Below are 22,131 nucleotides of genomic sequence, written 5' to 3'. Positions count from 1 at the left end.
TTTCACGCATATTTTACATCAATATCAATAATAATAGTTTAAAACTCAGATAAAAAAAAACTCAAAAAAAAAAAATGGAAATCAAATTTAGTGTATGCTGCAGTAGTTAAGTTAGTTACGATTCATTTGAGAATATTGTGAAGACCATGATCTCAAAATACATTGATATGGAGAAGTTATTATCCAATGCATGTATGCTTATTATTTATCCAGTGATAAACATATTACATGATAAAACCATACAGAATCCCAGCCAATACAAGTGTTGACTGGTTGACCTACACACAGAGGCTCAGATTTTATCTAAACAGAAGACACGAATTATTCTTGTTTTAGAAATAAATCCCTAGTCTTCCAAAATACTGTATGACCCCAATTAAAAACATAGAAAGACTTTCAAGCATAATTTACTTCTACAATAGTGATGGGCTGCTTCACAATATCGCACAACAGAGAACTATATGGGCACCAGAAGATATCAAGTAACATGTGAACAGCATATACATTATATCAGCTGCAGACTTGCAGGTGCAAAATAAAAAACCAACCAAAGAGATGATTGGAATTTCTTTCCTCGTTTCACCTGCATGCACCCGCTAACCGACAACTGAGTTTAGTCAGCTCAATAGTAATATGATTCCCCTTTCACAGAATCGTTAGGGTGTTAAACACAATCATTTGAAAGTGCCGAACCGAAAAGATCGAATTGACTCAGATCCACCTACCCTTCGAGCAAGAAAAGAAAGAAGAACTCGCTTTCGCTAGGCACCAAAGGCTTCTTTGACTTCTAGCTTCCCTTGAGCCTGGTTAAGAAAGGAAAGCCGGCCCAATCCCAGCTTATGAAACAAGAGAAAAGATCACAGTGGCAAGATCTAAGATCCTTGATTTAAGTGAAGGAATAAAACCAGCTACTCTCATCTCTTTCTATTAAGGAATTGAATAGTTACTCATATTCAATAGCAGGGGATTCTATACAAGCACTTGAATGACTTAAAAAAATTCAGAGACGAAAGCTGTAGATAACCCTAAGTTGTTAAGCCTTTAAAATAACTAAGCTAACCTAAACATTTGTCCTACATGTGGAGTTTCTTTCAAATTATATATACATCTCACGATAACTGCTGAATAATAAAATTCAATTAAATTCAATTCAAATAAATTTAACTAACAAAATGCATATTCAAAGAGTAATAGAACATTGGAGATGCAATATACCCGTGCCTTAAAAAATAAAGCTGTTTCTTCATATGTGATGAAATTAGTGATCATTGATAAGTCCACCAACTATGTAAGCACGAAAGGGAATTTAATATGTAAACATGAATCACAGATCTGCAAGCGAACCCGGTAAAAAGATGAACAAAACATAACAGTGTTTTAGAACCTTAGGAGGAATTGACAGTAGAGCTAATTACTCACCACACATATCATACACTGGCATAGGAAATGATGATAAATAAATCCTTATAAGAAAGGAAAACAAAGTTGAAAAAGAATTATAAGAAACAAAAACAAAATGAACAATGCTGATCCTGATAGTGAGCAGAGCAGCATAGAATGAAAAACAAAGTAATACTATATCTATAACAATAACAATATAAACTCTCTCTCCGTCCCTAGTCCCGGATGAATAAGTTCTCAAGATGTACAGCAGGGCTTGGTTGTATTGGTGGTTTCGGATCCCCCAACGGTGATGGTCTTGCCTTCTTTAATATTGGCAGCAGCAGCAGCAGGTTCATTGGAAGACAGTGATTTCTTACTGATTATGCGGTATATCTCTCCAAGGATTGTTTGGAAAGCCTTCTCCACATTGGTTGCTTCGAGAGCAGATGTCTCAATGAAAGAAAGGCCTTCCTTCTCGGCATAACTCTGAGCATCCTCTGTGGCAACAGCGCGGAGATGCTTGAGATCAGTTTTGTTGCCAATCAACATGATGACAATGTTAGCATCGGCATGGTCCCTGAGTTCCTTTAGCCATCTTTGGACATTGTCGAAAGTAGTGGGTTTGGTGACATCATAGACGAGAAGAGCACCGAGGGCACCACGGTAGTAGGCACTGGTGATGGCCCTGTAGCGTTCCTGTCCGGCAGTATCCCATATCTGAGCTTTGACAGTTTTTCCCTCAACCTGCCAAACAAACCATCATAAGTTCATAACCAAGACATTTACTAAGAGATTCTCTCTCATTTCATTCAATTTGAATGACTTTGATGATATAATAATTTAATGAATTAATAATAATAATAGTTAGAAAACATATGAAAGGGATTAATTAATAATACTACTATAACATTGATTAGAGCATAATAATAATAGCCAGCAGCCCTAAAGAAACGGTTAATGCAAATTGCAAGTTACTACTACTGTCTGTCTGTCTTACTGCTAAAAACAATGAATCTAATCCATCCATTCATCCATTGGTACAATGAGCCGCGAGATCTGAGTGAGAGAAGAAGAATTAACGAACTAACCTGAAGGGTACGAGTTGCGAATTCGACGCCAATAGTGGACTTGGACTCAAGACAAAACTCGTTGCGAGTGAATCTGGATAGAAGATTCGATTTACCGACGCCTGAATCGCCGATAAGTACTACCTTGAACAGATAATCGTATTCTTCCTCTCCTCCTCTACGACTCATCTTTCTTTCTTTTTCAACTCACTCTCTCTTCTTTTTCTTTTTCTTTTCACTCTTTCTCTCCTTCATTTCTTTTTTATACAATCATTTTTTTTCTTTCTTTCTACAAAGTACAAACATCTCTTTCGTTTTTCATTTTTTTTAAACACTGAAAAAATGGTATGAATATTTGTTAGTACACTTTTTTTTTTTTTACAAAATATTTGTTAGTACATTATAACCTTTTTTTTATTTATAGGTTAAAAGGTTAAATATGATTTCAGTCTTTATTAGTTGGTACAGTGGAGATCGTCGTTGTATTTGGTAGGGAGAACCATTGTTTGATCACGACAACTACGATCGAGAGGAGGCTTGAACCACTCAGAACTGACCTCCAAATCTGGTTAGACAATCCAATGGACCGGATACATGGTGAAAAACCAATAAATACCAAAGTGTCTAAATCACCTAAAAAAATGTTATGGCTCGTTTGGTGTGCGGGATAGCATAGTGACAGGATAGGATATAAAACAGAATAAGGATATGATATGATAACAGCAGGATAACAGTTATACTCAGTTACCATATCCTGTGTTTGGTGCACACAATAACAAACATGATAACTATTATCTTTTATTTTTAATATATACCTGCTCATAATAATATGATAAGATATATAACATATTTAAATGACAAAATTACTCTTGTAAAACAATTATTATTTTTTTAAAATTATTTTGTAATACTTTGAATTTTATAAATAAAAAATATAAATAAGTAATCAAATAATAACTTTATATAATTTAAAATAAAAATCATGAGAAAATAATCAAGTTTAATTTTTATATGAATCATGATCAAATAAATAACTCAATAATATATACATGTTAGATAAGCCAAATAATTATATGATATATCTCATACGTAAATAATAAAACTACTATTGCAAAATAATTATATTTAATTTTTTATAAAATTTGAATTAATATCCCTATTTGTCAATTTTTTTAATAATCATTTTACTTTAAAATATTGTAATTTTAGTAAAATTTTGATTTTTTAGAAAATATAAATTACAAAATTACCCGTGTGAGAAAATCACATATATATTTAAAAATTAATTATTTTATTATTTATATTTTATTAATTTTATTTTATGTATTTTAAAATATATTTTATAAAATAAATCAATAATTTTTTTCCTTATCCTATCCTGCTGGTAACCCAGCTCAAATTCAAGATAAGAATTATAACTAGAGAGACAGGATAGGATAAGCTTCAGGATTAATTTATCATATCCTGCTGTATCACCAAACACTGGATTGCGGCAGGATATAATACAGTTATTGTATCATGTCTCTTATCATGTTCCCTTATACATCTCGTTTACTAATAATAATAATAATAATAATAATAATAATAATAATAATAATATATAACAATATATAAAAAATGATAGGTGAGTTTGGGCTGAATTTTTATATTGTCCAAATTACCCTTCATTTTAAATTCAAATTTTAAATTCAAATAACACAATGGTTCTTTCTTATTAAGGTCTTCCAACTATCACAATTCTTGCAGAAATTTAAATAAGATACATTTTTTAATTGCAAAACTTTATTAATCTCTGATTTTTAATTTCATAACATAAGGTTTTTTTTTAACATAAGTTAAACATATGCGGACGTTTTGTTCCGCGCCTATATGACCAGTTAGTAATAATAATGAAAATTAGAAACGGATTGTTTGTTGTATTGTACTAGGGCTTATGGATCGTGGGCCGATGCTAACTGGGCGACCCGTTTTAGGGGTTTGAGTGAGTATATTAGAAAACCTAGATTAACTCTTTCTTCCTTCGTTCCTTCTTCCTTCATTTCCATTTGCGCGATCGATTCATTCGAATAGGAATTGAGAGAAGAAGAGTCTCTCTTCTCAAACTCAACTCTCGTTCCTTCCATTATTATTACTGTAAGTGCCGCCGTTTTATTACTTATCGATTTCTGCTACGCTTTCTCAATTTTCAATTCAGCAGCATACTACTACTACTACTACTACTTAACTCAGATTTGTGGTGTTTGCTTTTTTGTCATCAGATCTCAGAACCACTGCTGCCAAAGCAACAAACCACCCATGGCTCTCGTCAGTCACTTTTTTTTTTTTTTTTTACTTTCAATACTATACTATCTCGTTGTTTATCTACTTTACTTTCAATTACTGATTGATTAATTAATTAATTTTGTAGACCCTTCACGCTACCAAGGAAAACAAAAATGCTTACAAGACTCTAATTACCGCTGAATATGCCGGCGTTCAAGTTCAATTGGTTCCAGATTTTCAGATGGGTGTTTCCAACAAAACTCCTCAATTTCTCAAGATGAACCCTATTGGAAAGGTCTTTCTTTTCCCATATACTAATATATAATCATAATCATCATCAAATCAAATTATAACTAGTAGTATTTATTATTAATTAACTTCCAGGTTCCTGTCTTGGAAACCCCTCACGGTCCTGTCTTTGAGAGCAATGCCATTGCTCGCTATGGTATGCTTACCGTTTATCCATGTCTCTTTTATCTACATTTATTATGCCTTCTTGTCATTCACTATTGTCTGGGTTTGCTGCAGTTGCCCGATCCAGTGAAAACACTTTGTTTGGATCATCTCCCATTGATCAGGTACCTGTAGTGTCAACGATTTTTATTCTGATATATATTGCATATCACTGTTTTAGACGCTTAATTATATCTTCCTTTGGAAATGTCCTCTTGTTTCATTCTCTTTGTATTTTGCTGTTTCAGGCCCACGTTGATCAGTGGATTGATTTTTCTTCTTTGGAGATTGATGCCAATATTATCAAGTTGTACCTGCCAAGACTTGGATTTGCCCCCTACCTTCCTCCAGTAAGTTGTGTATAATGTTTTTTTTTTTTCAATATTCATTAGTGCTTTGATAATTGGTTTGAATTTTTTAATCACCAAGTATTGATAGCAATTATATAATGTTATTTGAGTTAGTGGCAATTATTCAAAAGTAATGAGAGGCGTTTTCTGAAATCAATTGGTATGGTCAGAAACAAATGTATCTCCAACTATTAAGTTTTTAACATCTAGTTGGTACAACAATCTCTATCTTGATTGGTTTGTAATACCTGTTAACTTACCCTTTTACTGAATGTTTTCCTCTTTTTGAATTATTTGTCTGAATGAAGGCAGAGGAGGCTGCAATTGCTGCATTGAAGAGATCATTTGAGGCTTTGAACACTCACCTTGCCCAAAATACCTATCTGGTGGGGGATTCTGTTACCCTTGCCGACATCATTACAACAGTCAACTTGTATTTGGGTTTCTCTAAACTCTTGGTCAAGAGTTTCACCTCAGAGTTTCCTCATGTTGAGAGATACTTCTGGACCTTGGTCAACCAGCCAAATTTCAGAAAGATATTAGGCCAGGTTAAGCAGACTGAAGCTATGCCACCTATTCAATCTGCAAAGAAGCCTGCCCAGCCTAAGGAATCAAAGCCCAAAACCAAAGAAGAACCAAAGAAAGTGGCTAAATCAGAGCCCGAAAAGCCCAAAGAAGAAGCTGAAGAGGAGGCGCCCAAGCCCAAACCCAAGAATCCTCTTGATCTTCTTCCTCCAAGCAAGATGGTATTGGATGACTGGAAAAGACTCTACTCTAACACTAAGACTAACTTCCGTGAGGTTGCAGTCAATGGTATTGTTCATTTATGCTCCTGTAGTTTATCTTTTTCAAGTGTTGTAGCTTTTAGGATTATGATATTTGCTTACATCCTTCTGGATTATGAATGTATTGTAGATAACTTGTCAATCTAATTCCTGTTTGACTTGCAGGATTCTGGGACATGTATGATCCGGAGGGATATTCTCTCTGGTTTTGTGACTACAAATACAATGATGAGAACACTGTTTCTTTCGTGACACTGAACAAGGTTGGAGGATTTCTTCAGAGGATGGATCTTGCTCGCAAGTATGCATTTGGAAAGATGCTTGTGATTGGATCAGAGCCTCCATTTAAGGTGAAGGGATTGTGGCTTTTCCGTGGTCAAGAGATTCCAAAGTTTGTCATTGATGAATGCTATGACATGGAGCTATATGAGTGGACCAAGGTTGACATCTCTGATGAAGCTCAGAAAGAGCGTGCCAGTCAGATGATTGAAGATGCTGAACCTTTTGAGGGTGAGGCTCTTTTGGATGCTAAGTGCTTTAAGTGAAAATTGTTCCTAGTTCCCATTGAAAGGCTATGGTTTTGTCGTGACTTTTTGGTAGAGTTTCGTTTCTTTCCTATTTTCTGCTATAGTGAAGTTTGAGATATTTTGTGATTTTATCAACGTTGAAACCTAAATGCTTGATTGTGGTAGATTAATTTTGATGGTAGCAGGACCAGTATTACTTACATGTTCTATAATTCTATATTTCTTTTTGATGTATGCATGTGTGAAGTTCGTTATTTGTTGGATTCATGGGATGCAATTTTGTTTCTTCTAGGTATTTTATAGAAAACGATGAAATGATATTAGGACTTACAAAATTCATTAAAAATTGTTATAAAAAAAGTTCAGCTGTGATCATGATGAGAGTTACAATTAAGTTTTAGTACAATTCTTTACCACTGATTACTGAACAACCGTGCTGTTAGGAATACTATAGTAAGTAACATTCATCATCGATGATGAATGATACATAATATTAACGATGATGAATGATACTTAATATTAACGAAAGAGATGAGAATGAAATCAATGATGAAGGATTCCTTGGAGGTTTAATATTAAGTATCATTCATCTTCATTCTCGTCTCTTTCGTTATTGTCGCATTTGTTCTTGCCACACTTTCTATTGTGACATTTTCCCTTAGTTCGTTTTTGTCACTGTCTTCCTTTCATTCTCATCTCTTTTGGCCTTCTATAATGACCTTTTCCTTTAGTTCATTTTTGTCGCTCTCATTAACACTGTTTTCGCTGAGATGATCTTGGTCCTGGTGTTTTAGTGTCGTTATCAGTTTGTTTTGCGGAGGGATCTTGCAGTGTTTGTTATAGTTGGAAAATCTTGTATTTATTGTCTTTAGCTTTCCCATATACTTCTCTTGTTCGTTTTGCTCCTTAAAATTTAATGATTAGTGAACAATGTTAAGTTGGTAAGGGGGATTTTCATCTATTTCAAAAGACTTTAGAGAAGGTTAGTATCTTATCCAAAATTGGAAGGAGGGGGGGGGGGGGGGGGGGTCCATGTCATTTAAAGTGACCTCAAGTGAGGTTAGTTTAATTTTCCATTTGATACAAGTTTCCTTTAATATGCACAAGTAAAATAATTTTGTGCTATGTAAAAATGTCGTTTTTACTATTTGGTCAATAAGTCTCATCATATCTCATCTCATTTATTATAATAGTGAAATTTATTAATCAAATGGTAAAAACTACTTTGTATAAAATAAGAAATTGACCTCACGCACCATAATCAGTCTAATTGGATCATGGAAAACACACTTCTCCAAGCTACCAATGGACGGTACAAAAATGACGACAGAATCAGTTGAATTTAATTTTAGTTGCATTACTTACAAAGAGAAGATAGATAAACTCAATGATATTACAAACTTTATTTATTTTTATAACATAAAATTATTAATAATATATTTTTTTAAGCTTTCATTATATCAATATTTTACTAATTTAGTTTATTTTTTGAAAAAAGTGATTTTTTTTTTTTGTAATAGTTCGCGGGTTAACCGTTTAACCCGCGGGCTTATACGGACCGGACTCGGGCTTAATATTATAACTCATTTATATTTCCCAACGGGCTTGTTCGTCCCGTTTAATATGCGTGTTTATGCGGAGCAGGTTAAACGGGGTGGGCTAGCCCACATACCCAGCTCTAGTGACTACTAAAATAAACTTATTAGTTATTACACATTGACTTTAGTAGCCGAAGATCTTCCACCATTGGATGAGTCTAACTATAGATATCCTATATATAAAAAAAAGGCTTAAATGCAGTTTTGCCCCCCCTGTTTTGATTAAATCGGAATTTTACCCCCCCTGTTTTAAAATGCGGATTTTTACCCCCCCTGTTTTATAATTATTTGGATTTTGCCCCCCTAAAATTCTGCTTTCAAGTCACAACTTCAAAGCTTCGCACACAAGCCAATTTGGATCAATAATTCACCAAACAGATATCGAAATGACCATAATCGAGTTATCTTTCCACAGAATCAAACCCCACTAAATTTGGAGTTACAATGAGAGATTAATTACCGTTTTAGTGAAGGTATGTCCCCTAAAATTCTGAACAAAATCTGCTTTCGAGTCACAACTTCAAAGCTTCGCACACAACTCAATTTGAATCATTAATTCACCAAATGGATACCGAAATGACCATAATCGAGTTAGATTTCCACAGGATTAAACACCACTAAATTTGGAGTTACAAAGATAGATTAATTACAGTTTTAGTGAAGGTTTGTCCAATTACTAATTTTACAGAAATCTACTTATGACCTTTAAATTCAACACCGTCTACCAAACACATCGTAACTCCAAATATGACGAAATTTAAATGACAACAAGGGTAATTTCGTTAGCTTTCCGGAAATGTAAATACTATTGAAAAATGAGCTACAGGGTGAGAGACATGACAAAAATACCAGTAGTAGTTCCATACATTAATTGATTTGGACAGACCTTCACTAAAATGATAATTAATCTCTCTCTGTAACTCCAAATTTTGTGGAGTTTGATTCTGTGGAAAACTAACTCGATTTCGGTCATTTCGGTACCAGTTTGGTGAATTATGGATCCAAATGGAAATCTGTGCGAAGTTTTGAAGTTGTGACTCGAAAACAGATTTTGTGCAGAATATTTGGGGGACATACCTTCACTAAAACGGTAATTAATCTCTCTTTGTAACTCCAAATTTAGTGGGGTTTGGTTCTGTGGAAATATAACTCGATTACGGTGATTTTGATATCCGTTTGGTGAATTATTGATTCAAATTGAGTTGTGTGTGAAGCTTTGAAGTTGTGACTCGAAAGCAGATTTTGTGCAGAATTTTGGGGGACATACCTTCACTAAAACGGTAATTAATCTCTCTTTGTAACTCCAAATTTAGTGGAGTTTGATTCTGTAGAAAGATAACTCGATTACGGTCATTTTGATATCTGTTTGGTGAATTATTGATTCAAATTGAGTTGTGTGCGAAGCTTTGAAGTTGTGACTTGAAAGCAGAATTTTAGGGGGGGCAAAATCCAAAAAATTATAAAACAGGGGGGTAAAAGTCCGCGTTTTAAAACAGAGGGGGTAAAATTCCGGTTTAATCAAAACAGGGGGGACAAAACTGCATTTAAGCCTAAAAAAAATATATAGTTTTTCAAATGGAAGCCTATTATCTAAATATATATAAGTTTCCTACTCTCTCCGTCCCAAAATATAAGCAAAAAGTGGTCAATAAAAATGAATGTATTTAGTCCAAATCTTTAATCAAATATATCAAGTTTCTTTGACTCGTTTTTGCTTATATTTTGGACGGAGGGAGCACGCTAGTGACATGTAACAAAAAAAAAAATAAGGAAGACGGATGATTTATGAGATTAGTTTATGATATTACGGTTTTTTTTTTTTGAAGAAGCTAAATTAGCCCACCCAAATTGGCACCAGAGAGAATCGGTTTATGATATTACGTTTACGGTTGATTTATGAGATTAGTTTTTATACATTGTCCTCCTCTCCTCCATATATAAATTATTGATTGATTGATTGATTGATGTTATTAGTATATGGCATGGGCAGAGAGTAATTAACTTTGTTAGGATCAACAAACAATAAATAAGAAATTGGCGTTGATGTAAAATGTATGGAAAACGTTAAAGAGATCATTGGAGATGACGACGTAACAATAATATATAGTAAATGGGAAGAAGGCAAAAGCCTCATCAATCATAAACATAAGAGATCGCAGATGAAGATGATGATGAGCCCAATTGTGAGATCACTGAGTTTCCTTGTTGCCTACTCTTCACTTTTCATTCTAGGTTGCTTGCTTTGACTGCTTCTTCTTCCCTCTCCAATAATTTATTTATTATTTAGTATTTTTGCAATTTCCCAACAATTGCTTCTTTTTTTTTGACAAAAATTTCCCAACAATTGCTTATTATTACTATTATTGAATTTAGTTGTGGGTGTGTGATGATTACTAATGAATGAATCATTTCCTGTTCTGTCTTGCATACCTCCCTCCTCCTAAATTGTGTGTGTGTGTGTTGTGTGTGCGCGCGTGTTATAATCTATCTATATCTATGTATGAACAAGCAATGCAGATGGATAACAGCTAATTTTGTTTGTTTGTGAAACAGGGTTTTGTAATGATGATGATTCTTCTTCTTCTAAACATGCTGCTGCAGCAGAGTCAGAGTCTCAAACTCAAAGAAGCAGTGGTTCTTTTACTATGATTATGCTTATTACTGTCTTTATTGCGCTTGTCGTATTTTCTTTGTTATCTTTTTTACTCTTTAAGTTATGGCGTAAGAAGAAAAGGGAAGAGCAATATGCTCTTCTTTTGAAATTGTTTGAAGAGGATGATGAGTTAGAGCTTGAACTAGGCCTTAAAGATTGATTCACCCACCCTTATGTATTTCTTTCTACTTGTATTCTATTCTATTCTATTCTATTCCATTCCATCATTATTAATTCATTCTTCTATGTATCTAATCTAGTATATTCTCTTTCTCTATTATTCAATATACATGCAAAAATTACAACCAAATCTATACTCTTTCTCTTCCAACCAGACACCACCTCCCTCCTCTTCTCCCTTCGTGGCCAACCTCCAAGAAAACTCACATCCAGCTATTTGTATGTATCTCCGACAAACAATGAAAAAAGACCTAATGGTTTCGGGGAGAAAATAAATACATTAATACAATGGGCATGATATTTCAGCATCTATATCAGACACAATTTTCAGTTTTTAACAGCACAATATTAGCTATTTAACTAACTAGAGCAGTGATCAATCGGTGCTAATTTCCTTATTTGTACTATATTTTCCATCGCATTGCAGCCATTTTCAACCAGAGTTTAGACAGATGTCCTGCAAAGTTAGTGATAAATTAGGATAAACAATGCTACTAGAAGCTTGAATTTCGCATCAACAAAGAAAGTATCACAAGACAATATCACTTCAAAAGATTGCCTTTGTTGCTGTCGCTGTTTGATGATAAATACAGCATTCTTATTCATATTCCACGATCAAATTACGGTACATAAAGCTACTGCAGCAGTCACTTGCATACTCTTAAATAATAAAACAAAATAACAACCATTGACCAATGTCAACATTATTGATGTCACAATACAATCAAAGCCACTACTACATTTGTTTTATTTCTACCGAGAGTCAATACCATGCATATTTAGATATACACATGTAAGAAATTAAATAATTTAACAATGCAAATTTTTAATGAAAAAAAAAGTATCAAACTAGGGTATGCTACTAAGTAGCACCGGAAACTTAGTTAATACTGTACTATAACTTAGCAATACGACGGTCAATATTCTAGCGGTTAATACACCAAAGAATAGACGTCAAAATGAAATTGAGAAATTAAGCGGATAAACCATCGACCATCCCTGCAAGCAGGTTGAGGAGATTCGGTTCCAAAGGTGTTTCTGGTGAATAAAATCAGCATAAAGGCCGCCACAAATTCTAAATCAGATGGTAATAAGTAGCTTGAGAAAAATGTAAGATCTGCCGTTAACATACTGGGGTCATCTTCCTGTCTTGGCACGTTTCATTCCATTACTATTGAAAGGTGACATACTTGGACTCATACTAGGGCTCATGCTTGGACTTTCCTCCCTCAAAGTACCATTGATCATAGCTAACTCCCTCAATTGCTGCTTCTTGTAGTGATCAAGTGATTCATCCTGGCAGGTTACCATATATTAAAATGGGCTAGCACTAAGAAAGGGAGAAGCACAATTAATTAATGCAATCAACTGTGAAAATAAATCTATACCACAGGCTTCAAAAGATTTTCTAGTACTGCCACAGCATGGTCCAACCGTGAATTGATTATATCCTCTGGAAACTCTGCCTCCACCAACAAGTGCAATGGCTCTTTAAGGTGCTCATACCCAGGTTTATCTTTAAGCTTCTCTTCCTATAATAATGAAAATATGGGTAAGTTGAAACACATCATGAAAAATGAGGGGTGAGCTCTGATAGTATGAGAAATCCAAAAGCAGCAGAATGGGGAATCAGATACAAAATACCAAGGTGAATGAAGTAACAACTAGAAGAGTTTCCTAAATTTATTTAGTCAATATTAAGATAGTGTGTTGTGTGTTCATCACATCATTTTGTACATGTCAATGATGACTACAAATGTACTGATAATATCAAATTATTGAAATTAGCACTGTATAATTCTTTGAATTAAAGTCTGTCAAAAAAAAAATCTTTGAATTAAAGAAGAGCCAACAATTTAAGTTGCTGATTCAAGCACCATGGAATTGGCCTCTTGCAATGCAAGGTAAAGGTGCTAACATTAGATCCACGATGGAAACGAACTACCATGTTAGGAGCTTTATGGAATTAAGTTTCCCTTTTATAGTTCTTTAGAGTGCATACTTAAATACCAATTATACCTTTATAGAATCCTTCACAGAGCCACAGCCTCGGATGTAAACCCTACATTCTGTCATGGCTTCCACTCTTTTCAATGAGTTCCCGCGAGGTCCCAGAATTCGACCAACAAAATTATACTGCTGTGATTTGAGTAAAAAAAAACTATTACATTGAGAAGATAAACTGACATGACCCAGAATTATAAAAGACGATTTGGACTTACAGTTGGATATTTGTCAACAGGGACATCAAGCCTGATAACTCTCTTCACAATCGGAGTTGTCGGAATTCCTTGTGTCCCATGCCAACCCACTGGTGGTGCTTGAAAGGGTCCCATTCTTTGGAAATTTCTATTATCCTGCACGGAGAACTTTGGTATTGTTTAGAACTCCCTTTTTATAAACACAAGTTGAAATCAAAACTCAAACTCTCTTGCTACCAATTTTCCTCACAATGCAATAGAATTTTTTATTGCACCCGGTATATTGCCCATTTGTGACCATTTAGTATTCCAATGCATATGTTAAGACACACACAATGTTAATGCTCCAAAGAGCCAAGGGCTGATACCATTTTTTCACTTCACGTCATGGAATCAGTTTGCAAAATACATGAAAAGTAAGACTGCCTAAAATAGACCCACAATGGGCCTATTATAGGATCTTTACAGTACTAGGTTTCCCTAGGATTATAGAGCTATTTGGCAAGCACAATGACTGGTCTTAGACAGGTTAAGATATATAACAACATTTTCCTCTAAGACTTCTTCAGAACTTGAGATTAAAGCAGGATTAAAAGCTAAATAACTAGGATCAATTTTCAAAAATGTCAATTTAAGTGCTGAGTTCTTAGTTCTTCTATGCGCAAGATGGCCAGGATTAATTAAGAAATACAAACCTAACCAGTTCTTTGCCATGCAACAAGTGCTAACACGTGTAAAAAGTCATAATAATGCATATATAGTAAAGAAATATGTTATTGGCTAAGTATTTCACTTCAGTGTGCAAAATACGAAAGTACTTCCTGCAGGTGAAGGAGTGTAACAGCTAATTATCTAGGTATTGGATTCGCCAATGGGATTAAAATCTGGGAATACTTATGTAAGCTCCAGGCAAGAAGAATTATTGCAATAGTAAGTGTCTTGATTCCAGTTGTTTACAAATAGTCAAAAAAAAAAAGGAGCCTGTAAACCACTCCATGTGAGAATTTTTCCATCGTATTTTATGTGATAGAAGGATTAGCTTAAAACTAATACAGGCCATTTATCAAGCATGTATTTTAATTTTAAATATGGAAGATGGAATACAAAAAGCACAGATGGTGCGTGGTGTTTAAGTTTAAAAACTTGTTTATGCAATAATAAAATCAAACTCAGCAAACAAACAGAAAACCACAACTACTAAATGTTGGACAATTTAAAAAGAGTACTAAGAATTAGAATTACAATTTTAGTGATATGAAGGTGCATTACCTCTCTAGGTACAGTGGGCCATCCTTCCATATCCATTGGCATAGTATTTGGATGTTGAGCTAAGGGCCTAAATGGACTATCTGGCTCAAATCTTTCATGTTCGGCAAAAGTAGGTTGATTGAAGCCCCCCGATATGCGTCTGATTTCTGTGATAGACATTAGAAAGTGAGCGTGTGATTATATGAGCAAGTGAATAAGGTATAATAATAATAAGTGTATAGTATAAAAATTGGAAAGAAAGACAAAGAAGAAGTAGGAATAAGAACCTTGAGTTAAGAGCCTGGTACATTGTGGGAGAACTTGCAAAAAGGGACCAAGCTTTTGCCTTTCTGCCAATAGTTCAGCCATGTATCTTTCGCGATGATCGGAGGACCTGATAGGAGAAGGGGGAAGTCCAACAGGACCAGGATGAGGATGAGGATGGAACTGGAAATAACTACTCCCATTCCCATTCCCATTCCCAGATGGGATCCTCTCTCCCATAATACTATTCTTCTTCTTCTTCTTCAAAACAAAACAAAACAAATAATAAAATCTAATTAGTTTACTTTTTACTTTAGTTAGTTAGTTAGTAGATACATACACATTCAAATTCAAATTCAAATTCAAATTCAATTCAATTACTACTATATAAACAACAACAACAACAACAACAGATGAAATTAAGGAATGTATAGATGATGATATTGAAATTGAGAAATCGATGAATAGAACGATAAGAATAACGGAGAAATAGGGTTAATTAATTACAGTTGATAGAGAGAGAGAGACGAGAGACGAGAGGAGAGGAGCGAGTGAGCCGCCCACGACGGACAGATAGACAGTCAGTCACCACACTGCCTGCCAAAGTCCAAACCCAACTTCTCTGCCGTCTCTCCCTCTTTATATTTTTTTTATTTTTATTTTTTATATTTATTATTATTATTATTATTATTATTATTCACTCTTTCTTTCAATAATTCCACCTACTTGCACTGCGCAACTACACGCAATCACACAGTTACAAATACCGTCACTGACCTGACTCATCTACAATACATCATTGGTTGCTCTAGATTCCAATGTCTTTTTAACCATGATTGTATTTGTGTGTAGTAGGCTATGGGTGGTAAAAAAAACAAAAAAATCCGTTTTACATTTATTTTATTTATAGGGTCATGTTAAACAGTGCCCCCGGGGCACTTGTTAAGTATACCTAAAAAAGAAATAAAAAATAAAATTTATATTGAAAAGACAATTTTTTGTACTTTTGAGGCATTGAATGCACGCATTTCGAGACAGAATTTTTATTTTAACATGCTTAACCAGTGTTCCGGGGCACTGTTTAGCATTTTCCTTATTTATAATCCAAGGTCATTTTTTAATTTAATCTCCATATATAGAAATAAGAAGGTCATTTAACTCGAGAGTCAAGGGTTTAGTCTACCTGTAAACATATGGATCTTGAATTTGAGAGGTTATGAGTTTGAGTCTCGTTAAGTGCTCTTTTGAGGAAGATAAAAATAAATAAATATTTTTGCAAATATTCTAAGAGTCATAAGGTCTTCTCTATCTTAGAATGATGCAAATGACTTAATCTTTCTTGTTTGAATCTCTCCAGACTATAAAATAGACGAGAGAAGCTAAATGTTAAAAGCATTATTTGAGAGATGATAGTTAAAATTTTAATCTACCCGTATTACTAACTTTTTTATTATGTATGTATGTATGTATGTATGTATGTATGTATGTATGTATGTATGTATGTATGGATGATGAAAAGTATAGTGTAAAGCAAAAAAGAGAAGAACCGCAAAACACATACTACCGTCCGTATACAGTTACTACATGCTAAACTACTGCTAGCTAACATGAAAAAAACATAAACAAAACCAACACAGTCACGTACATATACATACATAGTCTTCCTCTTTGGTCATGTCCTCATGGCACCAAATTAAGGCACGCCTGATTCATTCGACGTCAATTGAGACTAGACTATATATATATATATACTCAAAATTCACAAGCATCCACCACCATCACCGGAGAAGATGTGATCGATTTCTTTGCAATTGCCATGTCGTCATCGGATCGCACTTGCCTCCTACCATCACAGAGGCATCTCTTTTGCCCCTAATCGACTCCGCTTTCGCCGATGATTGATGTTATAGACTTTGCTGATTACTTCTTCAATGGACACCTCTTTCTTTGTCAATCAAAAGGGTAATTCTTCTTCATCATCCTTGATTCCTTTCCTTGCTTACCTAATCTTCCACTTGAAATTTGTGCAGGAAAGTCAGAGAGACATAATTAATTACTAATAGAATGTTTTTCACTCAACTTTTAGAATAATGGAAACAGCACGAGTGAGTATTTGAAACTTCTCTTTTCACAACTGCTTGCACATATACATATATGAAGTAAAGTAACAACACTTGGTTCTTACTCTTTTGTGTTTAACTTTTGCTTTTATGGTGAACAGTATGTTGCACGGGACCCAAGGAAAAGTTCTACCGTAAAAGACAAATCAACTTATATTTTGGTTCCTAGGCAAGATGATCAAAATCTTTCAAATGTAGCTTCTTCATAAGGAAACCAGACTTTTTATGAGAATGGTGAGGTTGATTTTTTTGTTCAACTTTTCATGTGCAATTTTTTCTGTTTTATTTGGGTTTTATTTTGTGGTTTGTAATCAACATTTTATTTAATGTAACTTTTGATATTAATGTCTCTCCTTCTGTTGTTACCTCCCTTTGACATTGTTTAGATGTGGCTCCTTGCATTCTCAGATAATTCTGATATGTTGAGTATTCCATTATTGAAGTAATTACTCGTTTTTGCATCAGTTATGGGAATTTTCTTACAACCTTGTCCATCATTTTAGGAATTGCTGGAAGTAATGATGTTGGAAAGAAGAAAGTACTACTTCTTAAAGGGAAAAGAAAGAGAAATAATCACCGTAAGCTTCTGATTGTTATTCTTCATAATTATGTTCTATTTACGTGTGACATATGTTGTAGAAGAATTGACATAAATTGCAGAATACGTCCTTTCTTTTTGAAGGTCGACGTGTACCAATAGACAGCCTAATTTAGGCTGAATGTCAAGTTGTTGACTGTTCTTATTCTGATTGGAAGCAATTTGAATTGATTGTTTTCTTAGAACTAAAAATAATTCCACCCTCCTCTCTTGTGGGTTTTTCACTTATATTAAGTTTCATTTTGATGGGGTCATTTTTAATAAACATGCAAATTTCAGATAATCCTGGAATTGTTGTATTGTAATAATAAGTGGAATTGTTGATAAACTCAGATTCTAATTTCATCTTACTCCTGTTAAGAATGCTAACCAGAGATCAAAGGTTTAACATGTTTCTGATTAGTCTCGCGTACACATCAATGATTAAACATGAAGGTCAACGAGCTTTACAAAGCCACTTGTAAAAATGTGAATTGAAGATATAATGAATTAATGATATAAATGATTTGATAGGTAAAATGATACTATTTACCAAGGTGACTGTCAGGATTTGTTTTCTATAATCTGATGCATTATGGCTGCATGATATATGAAAAATGAGGAATCAGTAATTCATTATCAATTTGGGTATGGAATGTGTTTTAGTTTATTGTTAGTGCCTACTGCCTAGTGTCCTTGGTGGATTCATCCGTCAGATTCATGTTTTTATTACAGTTCTTTTACGAATCTATTTTGCTTTTGTTTGTTTCTTATATTGAAGGTATCTGATTCAGATAACATGTCACAACATCATAGCATAACGTCTTCAACTAAAACAATTCTTAGCTCTACAGCTCTGAAACAGAATCAGCAGCATGAAGGTAGTGGAAGGATTATCAAAAGCATACTCACAAACAAGGATTTTCGACAAAGTCAGTCTTCCAGGGGCCATTCTGAGCGGCAGATCCAAACATCTAATTTAGAAAAAGAAAAACAAACCACTCGCACAGTTCATGTGCAATTGATTTTGAAGGGCATTGATGGTGTGCCAGAGAATAGGATTACTGTGCATGATTTACATGTTTCTGGTGAGAGACAGAAGAGGCGTTTTAGACATAAGGATAGGCCTGACCGTAGTGTTTGGACAAGTCGTTCCAATGGAGGTGATGAATCTTTGTCATCCTCAGCTTCTTCACAATTAGATCCTTTAGAAGGTACATGCTTTATTTTCACCTGTGACATCAATTTGGTAATTGTGGATTATTCCTTTGACAAATTAATGCACAAAATATTTTCGTTTTGGAAAGTCTGTTACAGCCTTCTTACAGTTACATGTTTTTCACAAATTGAAATTTTTATTATATTGTATACAAAACAGGAGGTCATGCAGAGTTGAAACGTGACACACAAAGTGCAAGAAATGGGGAGGTAAAATCTCTTGGAAGTCTTTGTGCCAGTCTTTCATCATAAAATGGTTGGTTTCTGGCTTTGGGAAGCAGGATCTAAATATTTTTATGCTTACATTTAGGTTTTATAACATTTTCTTAAATTTCATTGCTCATGATTATTTAGGTTTCAGAAGGCATTTTGGTCGTCGTGGACCAATACATGGGGTGAAGGATGTTGATGGCTATTCAATTTCGAGTGAGGGAAAGCATCCTAGAAAACCTAGTACCTCTGCTTATGGTTCTAATGAGGTACCTGAATTTGATTTTTGCATTGTAACACTGCATATTCTTTTCTGTTTCATTAAATGATCAATCTCTTTAAACTGCAGAAACAAGTTTGGGTCCAAAAAGCTAGTTCTGGGACCTAGATTATTTAGATTGGTGAGACACATTTCTTTCATCAGGCCTATAATTTCATAGCTTGGAATGACGCTTGTTTTGTTGATGAATTAATATTAAAACTTAGATGATTGATATTCTTTATTACCTTCTTAAATTTCTCTGTGTGGCATCAACATTTTAGGATATATTTATGACTTCATATCACTCTAGATCCAGTTATCATTGCTTTTTTTTGTTCCTTACTGTCACAAACAATTTTCTCTATAATGTTAATGTTGGTTCTTTTGAATTTTTTTTTTAACTGTTAAATGTGATTTCACTTGATTGTAATGAAGATGTAGATGATATACTTTTGGCACGACTTTGTTTAACAGTGTTTCAATAATTGCATTATGTTTATCAAGTCAATATCGAAAATCTTTGTTTCATTCACATGCACATGTAAATGTAAATGTTGGCTTAATTTATTTTCCATTTTGTGTCGAAGTTAATGATTTTCCCTTGCAGTGCTAAGCTTGCTGACATACAATTTTGGTGCATGCATACCTTTGCTGACATACAATTATGAAGATGTAGATGATATGCATACCTTTGCTAGCATGCATACCTTTTTTTTTATCACAGTGAAGAAATACAAAATATTTTTTTTTACAAAATTAATTTCAAGTTTATTGAACATAAAGGGAGCACTCAATTGTATAATTTAAAGAATGCTTCTATTTTCTTCATAACTTACGAAAATCCTTTAGAACCTTGAAAGAATGGAGTTGCTTAGTAAAGGTTGTCCATAAAAACTAAAGTCATTCATAAAATCTAAATTCATCATTTATCAAAACAATAAAATATACTCTCTCCGGTCTCATATATGAGGCCGGAGGGAGTATATATTTTTCTATATCCTAGATGATTTATATAATTTTACTTTGGTAAATTCACACATTCGCATATTTATATCGATGCATTTTAAGCAATTGTACAAGAAAACAATAGCAAAAATTACTAAAAAAACAATAATAGTAAAAAGAAGTATTGTACGGTTAGAAAAGAAAAAAGTTTGAATGGTGTTTGGTTTGTCGCTTCCACTTGTGCACCTAAAAAATTGAAATGAAAATCTCAAAACAAAATCTCAGAAATTATAGATCTCAACATTGATGTCGGTAAGTTATCTTCTTCTTTTTCACGTGCAATTTACTGTATTGTTTAACCTCAATATGTACAATTTATTATTATTATTATGAATAAAAAATAATCAACTCAATGAGGATATCAAAAGTTATATTTTTGGGTACCACCCACCAACGCATGTAATTTCATTTTGATTTTTGTTTTTATAAGCATGTACGTATTTCATGATTGTGCATTATTGGATTCTTGTAGATATTATCAACCATGGATTTACCAACAATTGACGTAGACCTTGAAGTACCTAAAAAGATTGAAGATGAAAAGGAGGGAGATCCTTTATTCCATTGTAGTCTTTGTGATACAGAAGTAATTCACAAGTTGGCTCAAATGTTCCTTCCAGGATTAGCCTCAGCTTGTGTCGATAACACAACAGGAGGTCTTTTCAAGACTCCTGGTTCAGTTGCTGTTGATTTGAGAAGGGAAATGATTGATTATCTAACCTTGAGAACTAAATATTTTGTTGCTGAGTCTATTATCTTGGAAAATGGCGAAGCATCTGACCATCCTTTCGACATCATTTCTAATCTCGTTGACGACTTTGCAAGTTCAAAGAGGAATTTTTTTAGCCGTGTTTCGGTATGGTTGTTGAGTGAAAAGAGAGAAGATAAAATTGATGATTTCATCCAAGAGATAGACATGAACGGTTTTTGGACGCTTGATAGAAGAGAAATAGTTGCAGAAACTTTGCTAAAAAATGTTGACTTTCATAATTCATTTCATTGCACCATGAGCTTTAGTTCTTCTCAAGACCTTGCCGATCATGTTTTTACTTGTAACTTTAGACCTATGATTTGCCAAAATCAAGGATGCGATACTAAATTTTGTGCAAGTCATTTGGAAAAGCATGATTCAGTATGTCCTTTCAAGATAATTTCATGTGAACAAAAGTGTTCAAATAACAATATTATGAGACGGGATATGGATAGACATTGTATAACTGTTTGTCCGATGAAGCTGGTAAATTGTCCTTTTCACGCAGTGGGTTGTCGGTCGGCTGTTGCACAGTGTATGATTGAAAAACATTGTTTGGATGACTTACGATCTCATGTGTGGCACTTGCTTAAAGCTGTCTACAAGGAAGCATTTGGGGATGATCTTCAACGACGAGTCAACCAAATTGTACAGGTCAATCACTGTATGTATGTTAAGATTAATTAAAAACCGTTTTTTTTATTGCATATAGTTCTAAATGCAAACATGACATTTTGGTTTAGACATTCATTTTTCATATTGAATTGATGTTTCACTCAAAACATATTGTAGATGAATTGATGAAATATGGATATCCATATTTTCCATTGCTCATTTCAAATTAAACATTAATAGACTTACGTTAATATATTTTTTAATTATATGATGATCACACATAATCTCCCATACAACATAACTCTCAATGGTATCGATATGATTAGTCTATTTTTATTAATTTCATGTGATGATGTATTGGACTGTGAATTTAAAAATTATGTTTCATTTTTTCAAAGCGTT

At 33.9% G+C, this 22,131-nt stretch overlaps 5 protein-coding genes across 16 annotated transcripts; 3 read left to right on the top strand and 2 right to left on the bottom strand.

The window, feature by feature from the left end:
• Window positions 1-1,402: 1,402 nt before the first annotated feature.
• LOC123910504 (ras-related protein RABA2a) lies at window positions 1,403-2,745 on the bottom strand. Its single transcript, XM_045961631.1, has 2 exons — window positions 2,472-2,745; window positions 1,403-2,127 (listed from the first exon to the last, which is right to left on the bottom strand). Exons 1-2 carry the CDS (start codon window positions 2,637-2,639, stop codon window positions 1,639-1,641), a joined length of 657 nt encoding a protein of 218 aa, XP_045817587.1. The 5' UTR covers window positions 2,640-2,745; the 3' UTR covers window positions 1,403-1,638.
• A 1,603-nt stretch (window positions 2,746-4,348) lies between these two features.
• LOC123910503 (elongation factor 1-gamma-like) lies at window positions 4,349-7,081 on the top strand. 2 transcript variants are annotated; one of them, XM_045961629.1, is made up of 8 exons: window positions 4,349-4,583; window positions 4,709-4,754; window positions 4,858-5,007; window positions 5,097-5,157; window positions 5,241-5,290; window positions 5,414-5,515; window positions 5,824-6,328; window positions 6,466-7,081. In XM_045961629.1, exons 2-8 carry the CDS (start codon window positions 4,746-4,748, stop codon window positions 6,843-6,845), a joined length of 1,257 nt encoding a protein of 418 aa, XP_045817585.1. In that variant the 5' UTR covers window positions 4,349-4,583; window positions 4,709-4,745; the 3' UTR covers window positions 6,846-7,081. The 2 variants fall into 2 exon arrangements, with proteins under 2 accessions (XP_045817585.1, XP_045817584.1); XM_045961628.1 differs by having other exon boundaries at window positions 4,425-4,583; window positions 5,241-5,515.
• A 3,322-nt stretch (window positions 7,082-10,403) lies between these two features.
• LOC123910505 lies at window positions 10,404-11,282 on the top strand. The gene is made up of 2 exons (XM_045961632.1): window positions 10,404-10,657; window positions 10,979-11,282. The coding sequence occupies exons 1-2, from the start codon at window positions 10,480-10,482 to the stop codon at window positions 11,236-11,238; spliced, it is 438 nt and encodes a 145-aa protein (XP_045817588.1). The 5' UTR covers window positions 10,404-10,479; the 3' UTR covers window positions 11,239-11,282.
• Window positions 11,283-11,914: 632 nt separating this feature from the next.
• On the bottom strand, window positions 11,915-15,649 carry LOC123910501 (KH domain-containing protein At1g09660/At1g09670-like). 7 transcript variants are annotated; one of them, XM_045961624.1, is made up of 7 exons: window positions 15,479-15,649; window positions 14,995-15,232; window positions 14,729-14,874; window positions 13,481-13,615; window positions 13,278-13,397; window positions 12,647-12,790; window positions 11,915-12,554 (listed from the first exon to the last, which is right to left on the bottom strand). In XM_045961624.1, exons 2-7 carry the CDS (start codon window positions 15,209-15,211, stop codon window positions 12,396-12,398), a joined length of 921 nt encoding a protein of 306 aa, XP_045817580.1. In that variant the 5' UTR covers window positions 15,212-15,232; window positions 15,479-15,649; the 3' UTR covers window positions 11,915-12,395. The 7 variants fall into 7 exon arrangements, with proteins under 7 accessions (XP_045817580.1, XP_045817577.1, XP_045817578.1 ...); XM_045961621.1 differs by having other exon boundaries at window positions 13,481-13,627; window positions 15,479-15,643; XM_045961622.1 differs by having other exon boundaries at window positions 13,278-13,394; window positions 13,481-13,627; window positions 15,479-15,634.
• An 860-nt stretch (window positions 15,650-16,509) lies between these two features.
• Window positions 16,510-21,852, top strand: LOC123910500 (regulator of nonsense transcripts UPF3-like). Of its 5 annotated transcripts, XM_045961618.1 has the most exons (7): window positions 16,510-16,933; window positions 17,193-17,325; window positions 17,595-17,669; window positions 18,450-18,882; window positions 19,047-19,057; window positions 19,294-19,365; window positions 19,446-19,957. In XM_045961618.1, the coding sequence occupies exons 2-7, from the start codon at window positions 17,317-17,319 to the stop codon at window positions 19,482-19,484; spliced, it is 639 nt and encodes a 212-aa protein (XP_045817574.1). In that variant the 5' UTR covers window positions 16,510-16,933; window positions 17,193-17,316; the 3' UTR covers window positions 19,485-19,957. The 5 variants fall into 5 exon arrangements, with proteins under 5 accessions (XP_045817574.1, XP_045817575.1, XP_045817576.1 ...); XM_045961619.1 differs by lacking the exon at window positions 19,446-19,957 and having other exon boundaries at window positions 19,047-19,096; window positions 19,241-19,365; XM_045961620.1 differs by lacking the exon at window positions 19,446-19,957 and having other exon boundaries at window positions 19,047-19,142; window positions 19,241-19,365.
• Window positions 21,853-22,131: the final 279 nt, after the last annotated feature.

Source organism: Trifolium pratense, linkage group LG2 (assembly GCF_020283565.1).
Source record: "Trifolium pratense cultivar HEN17-A07 linkage group LG2, ARS_RC_1.1, whole genome shotgun sequence".
Lineage (NCBI taxonomy): Eukaryota > Viridiplantae > Streptophyta > Magnoliopsida > Fabales > Fabaceae > Trifolium > Trifolium pratense.
The sequence above is the reverse complement of the archived record's forward strand: the minus strand, read 5'-3'. Positions and strand labels throughout refer to the sequence as shown.

Excerpts from the sequence above, each read along its gene's own strand:
- LOC123910504 (XM_045961631.1), bottom strand. The coding sequence starts at position 2,639 with ATGAGTCGTAGAGGAGGAGAGGAAGAATACGATTATCTGTTCAAGGTA. Across the intron at positions 2,128-2,471 it reads TCGCAACTCGTACCCTTCAG|GTTGAGGGAAAAACTGTCAA; the intron begins GTTAGTTCGTTA and ends TTTGTTTGGCAG.
- LOC123910503 (XM_045961628.1), top strand. Across the intron at positions 5,158-5,240 it reads CAATGCCATTGCTCGCTATG|TTGCCCGATCCAGTGAAAAC; the intron begins GTATGCTTACCG and ends GGTTTGCTGCAG. Across the intron at positions 5,516-5,823 it reads TTGCCCCCTACCTTCCTCCA|GCAGAGGAGGCTGCAATTGC; the intron begins GTAAGTTGTGTA and ends GTCTGAATGAAG.
- LOC123910505 (XM_045961632.1), top strand. The coding sequence starts at position 10,480 with ATGGAAAACGTTAAAGAGATCATTGGAGATGACGACGTAACAATAATA. Across the intron at positions 10,658-10,978 it reads CTCTTCACTTTTCATTCTAG|GGTTTTGTAATGATGATGAT; the intron begins GTTGCTTGCTTT and ends TTTGTGAAACAG.
- LOC123910501 (XM_045961621.1), bottom strand. The coding sequence starts at position 15,211 with ATGGGAGAGAGGATCCCATCTGGGAATGGGAATGGGAATGGGAGTAGT. Across the intron at positions 13,628-14,728 it reads GGCCCACTGTACCTAGAGAG|TTCTCCGTGCAGGATAATAG; the intron begins GTAATGCACCTT and ends ACAATACCAAAG. Across the intron at positions 12,791-13,277 it reads CTGTGAAGGATTCTATAAAG|GAAGAGAAGCTTAAAGATAA; the intron begins GTATAATTGGTA and ends TCATTATTATAG.
- LOC123910500 (XM_045961616.1), top strand. The coding sequence starts at position 19,289 with ATGTTGATGGCTATTCAATTTCGAGTGAGGGAAAGCATCCTAGAAAAC. Across the intron at positions 19,366-19,445 it reads CTGCTTATGGTTCTAATGAG|AAACAAGTTTGGGTCCAAAA; the intron begins GTACCTGAATTT and ends TTTAAACTGCAG. Across the intron at positions 19,498-20,835 it reads GACCTAGATTATTTAGATTG|ATATTATCAACCATGGATTT; the intron begins GTGAGACACATT and ends GGATTCTTGTAG.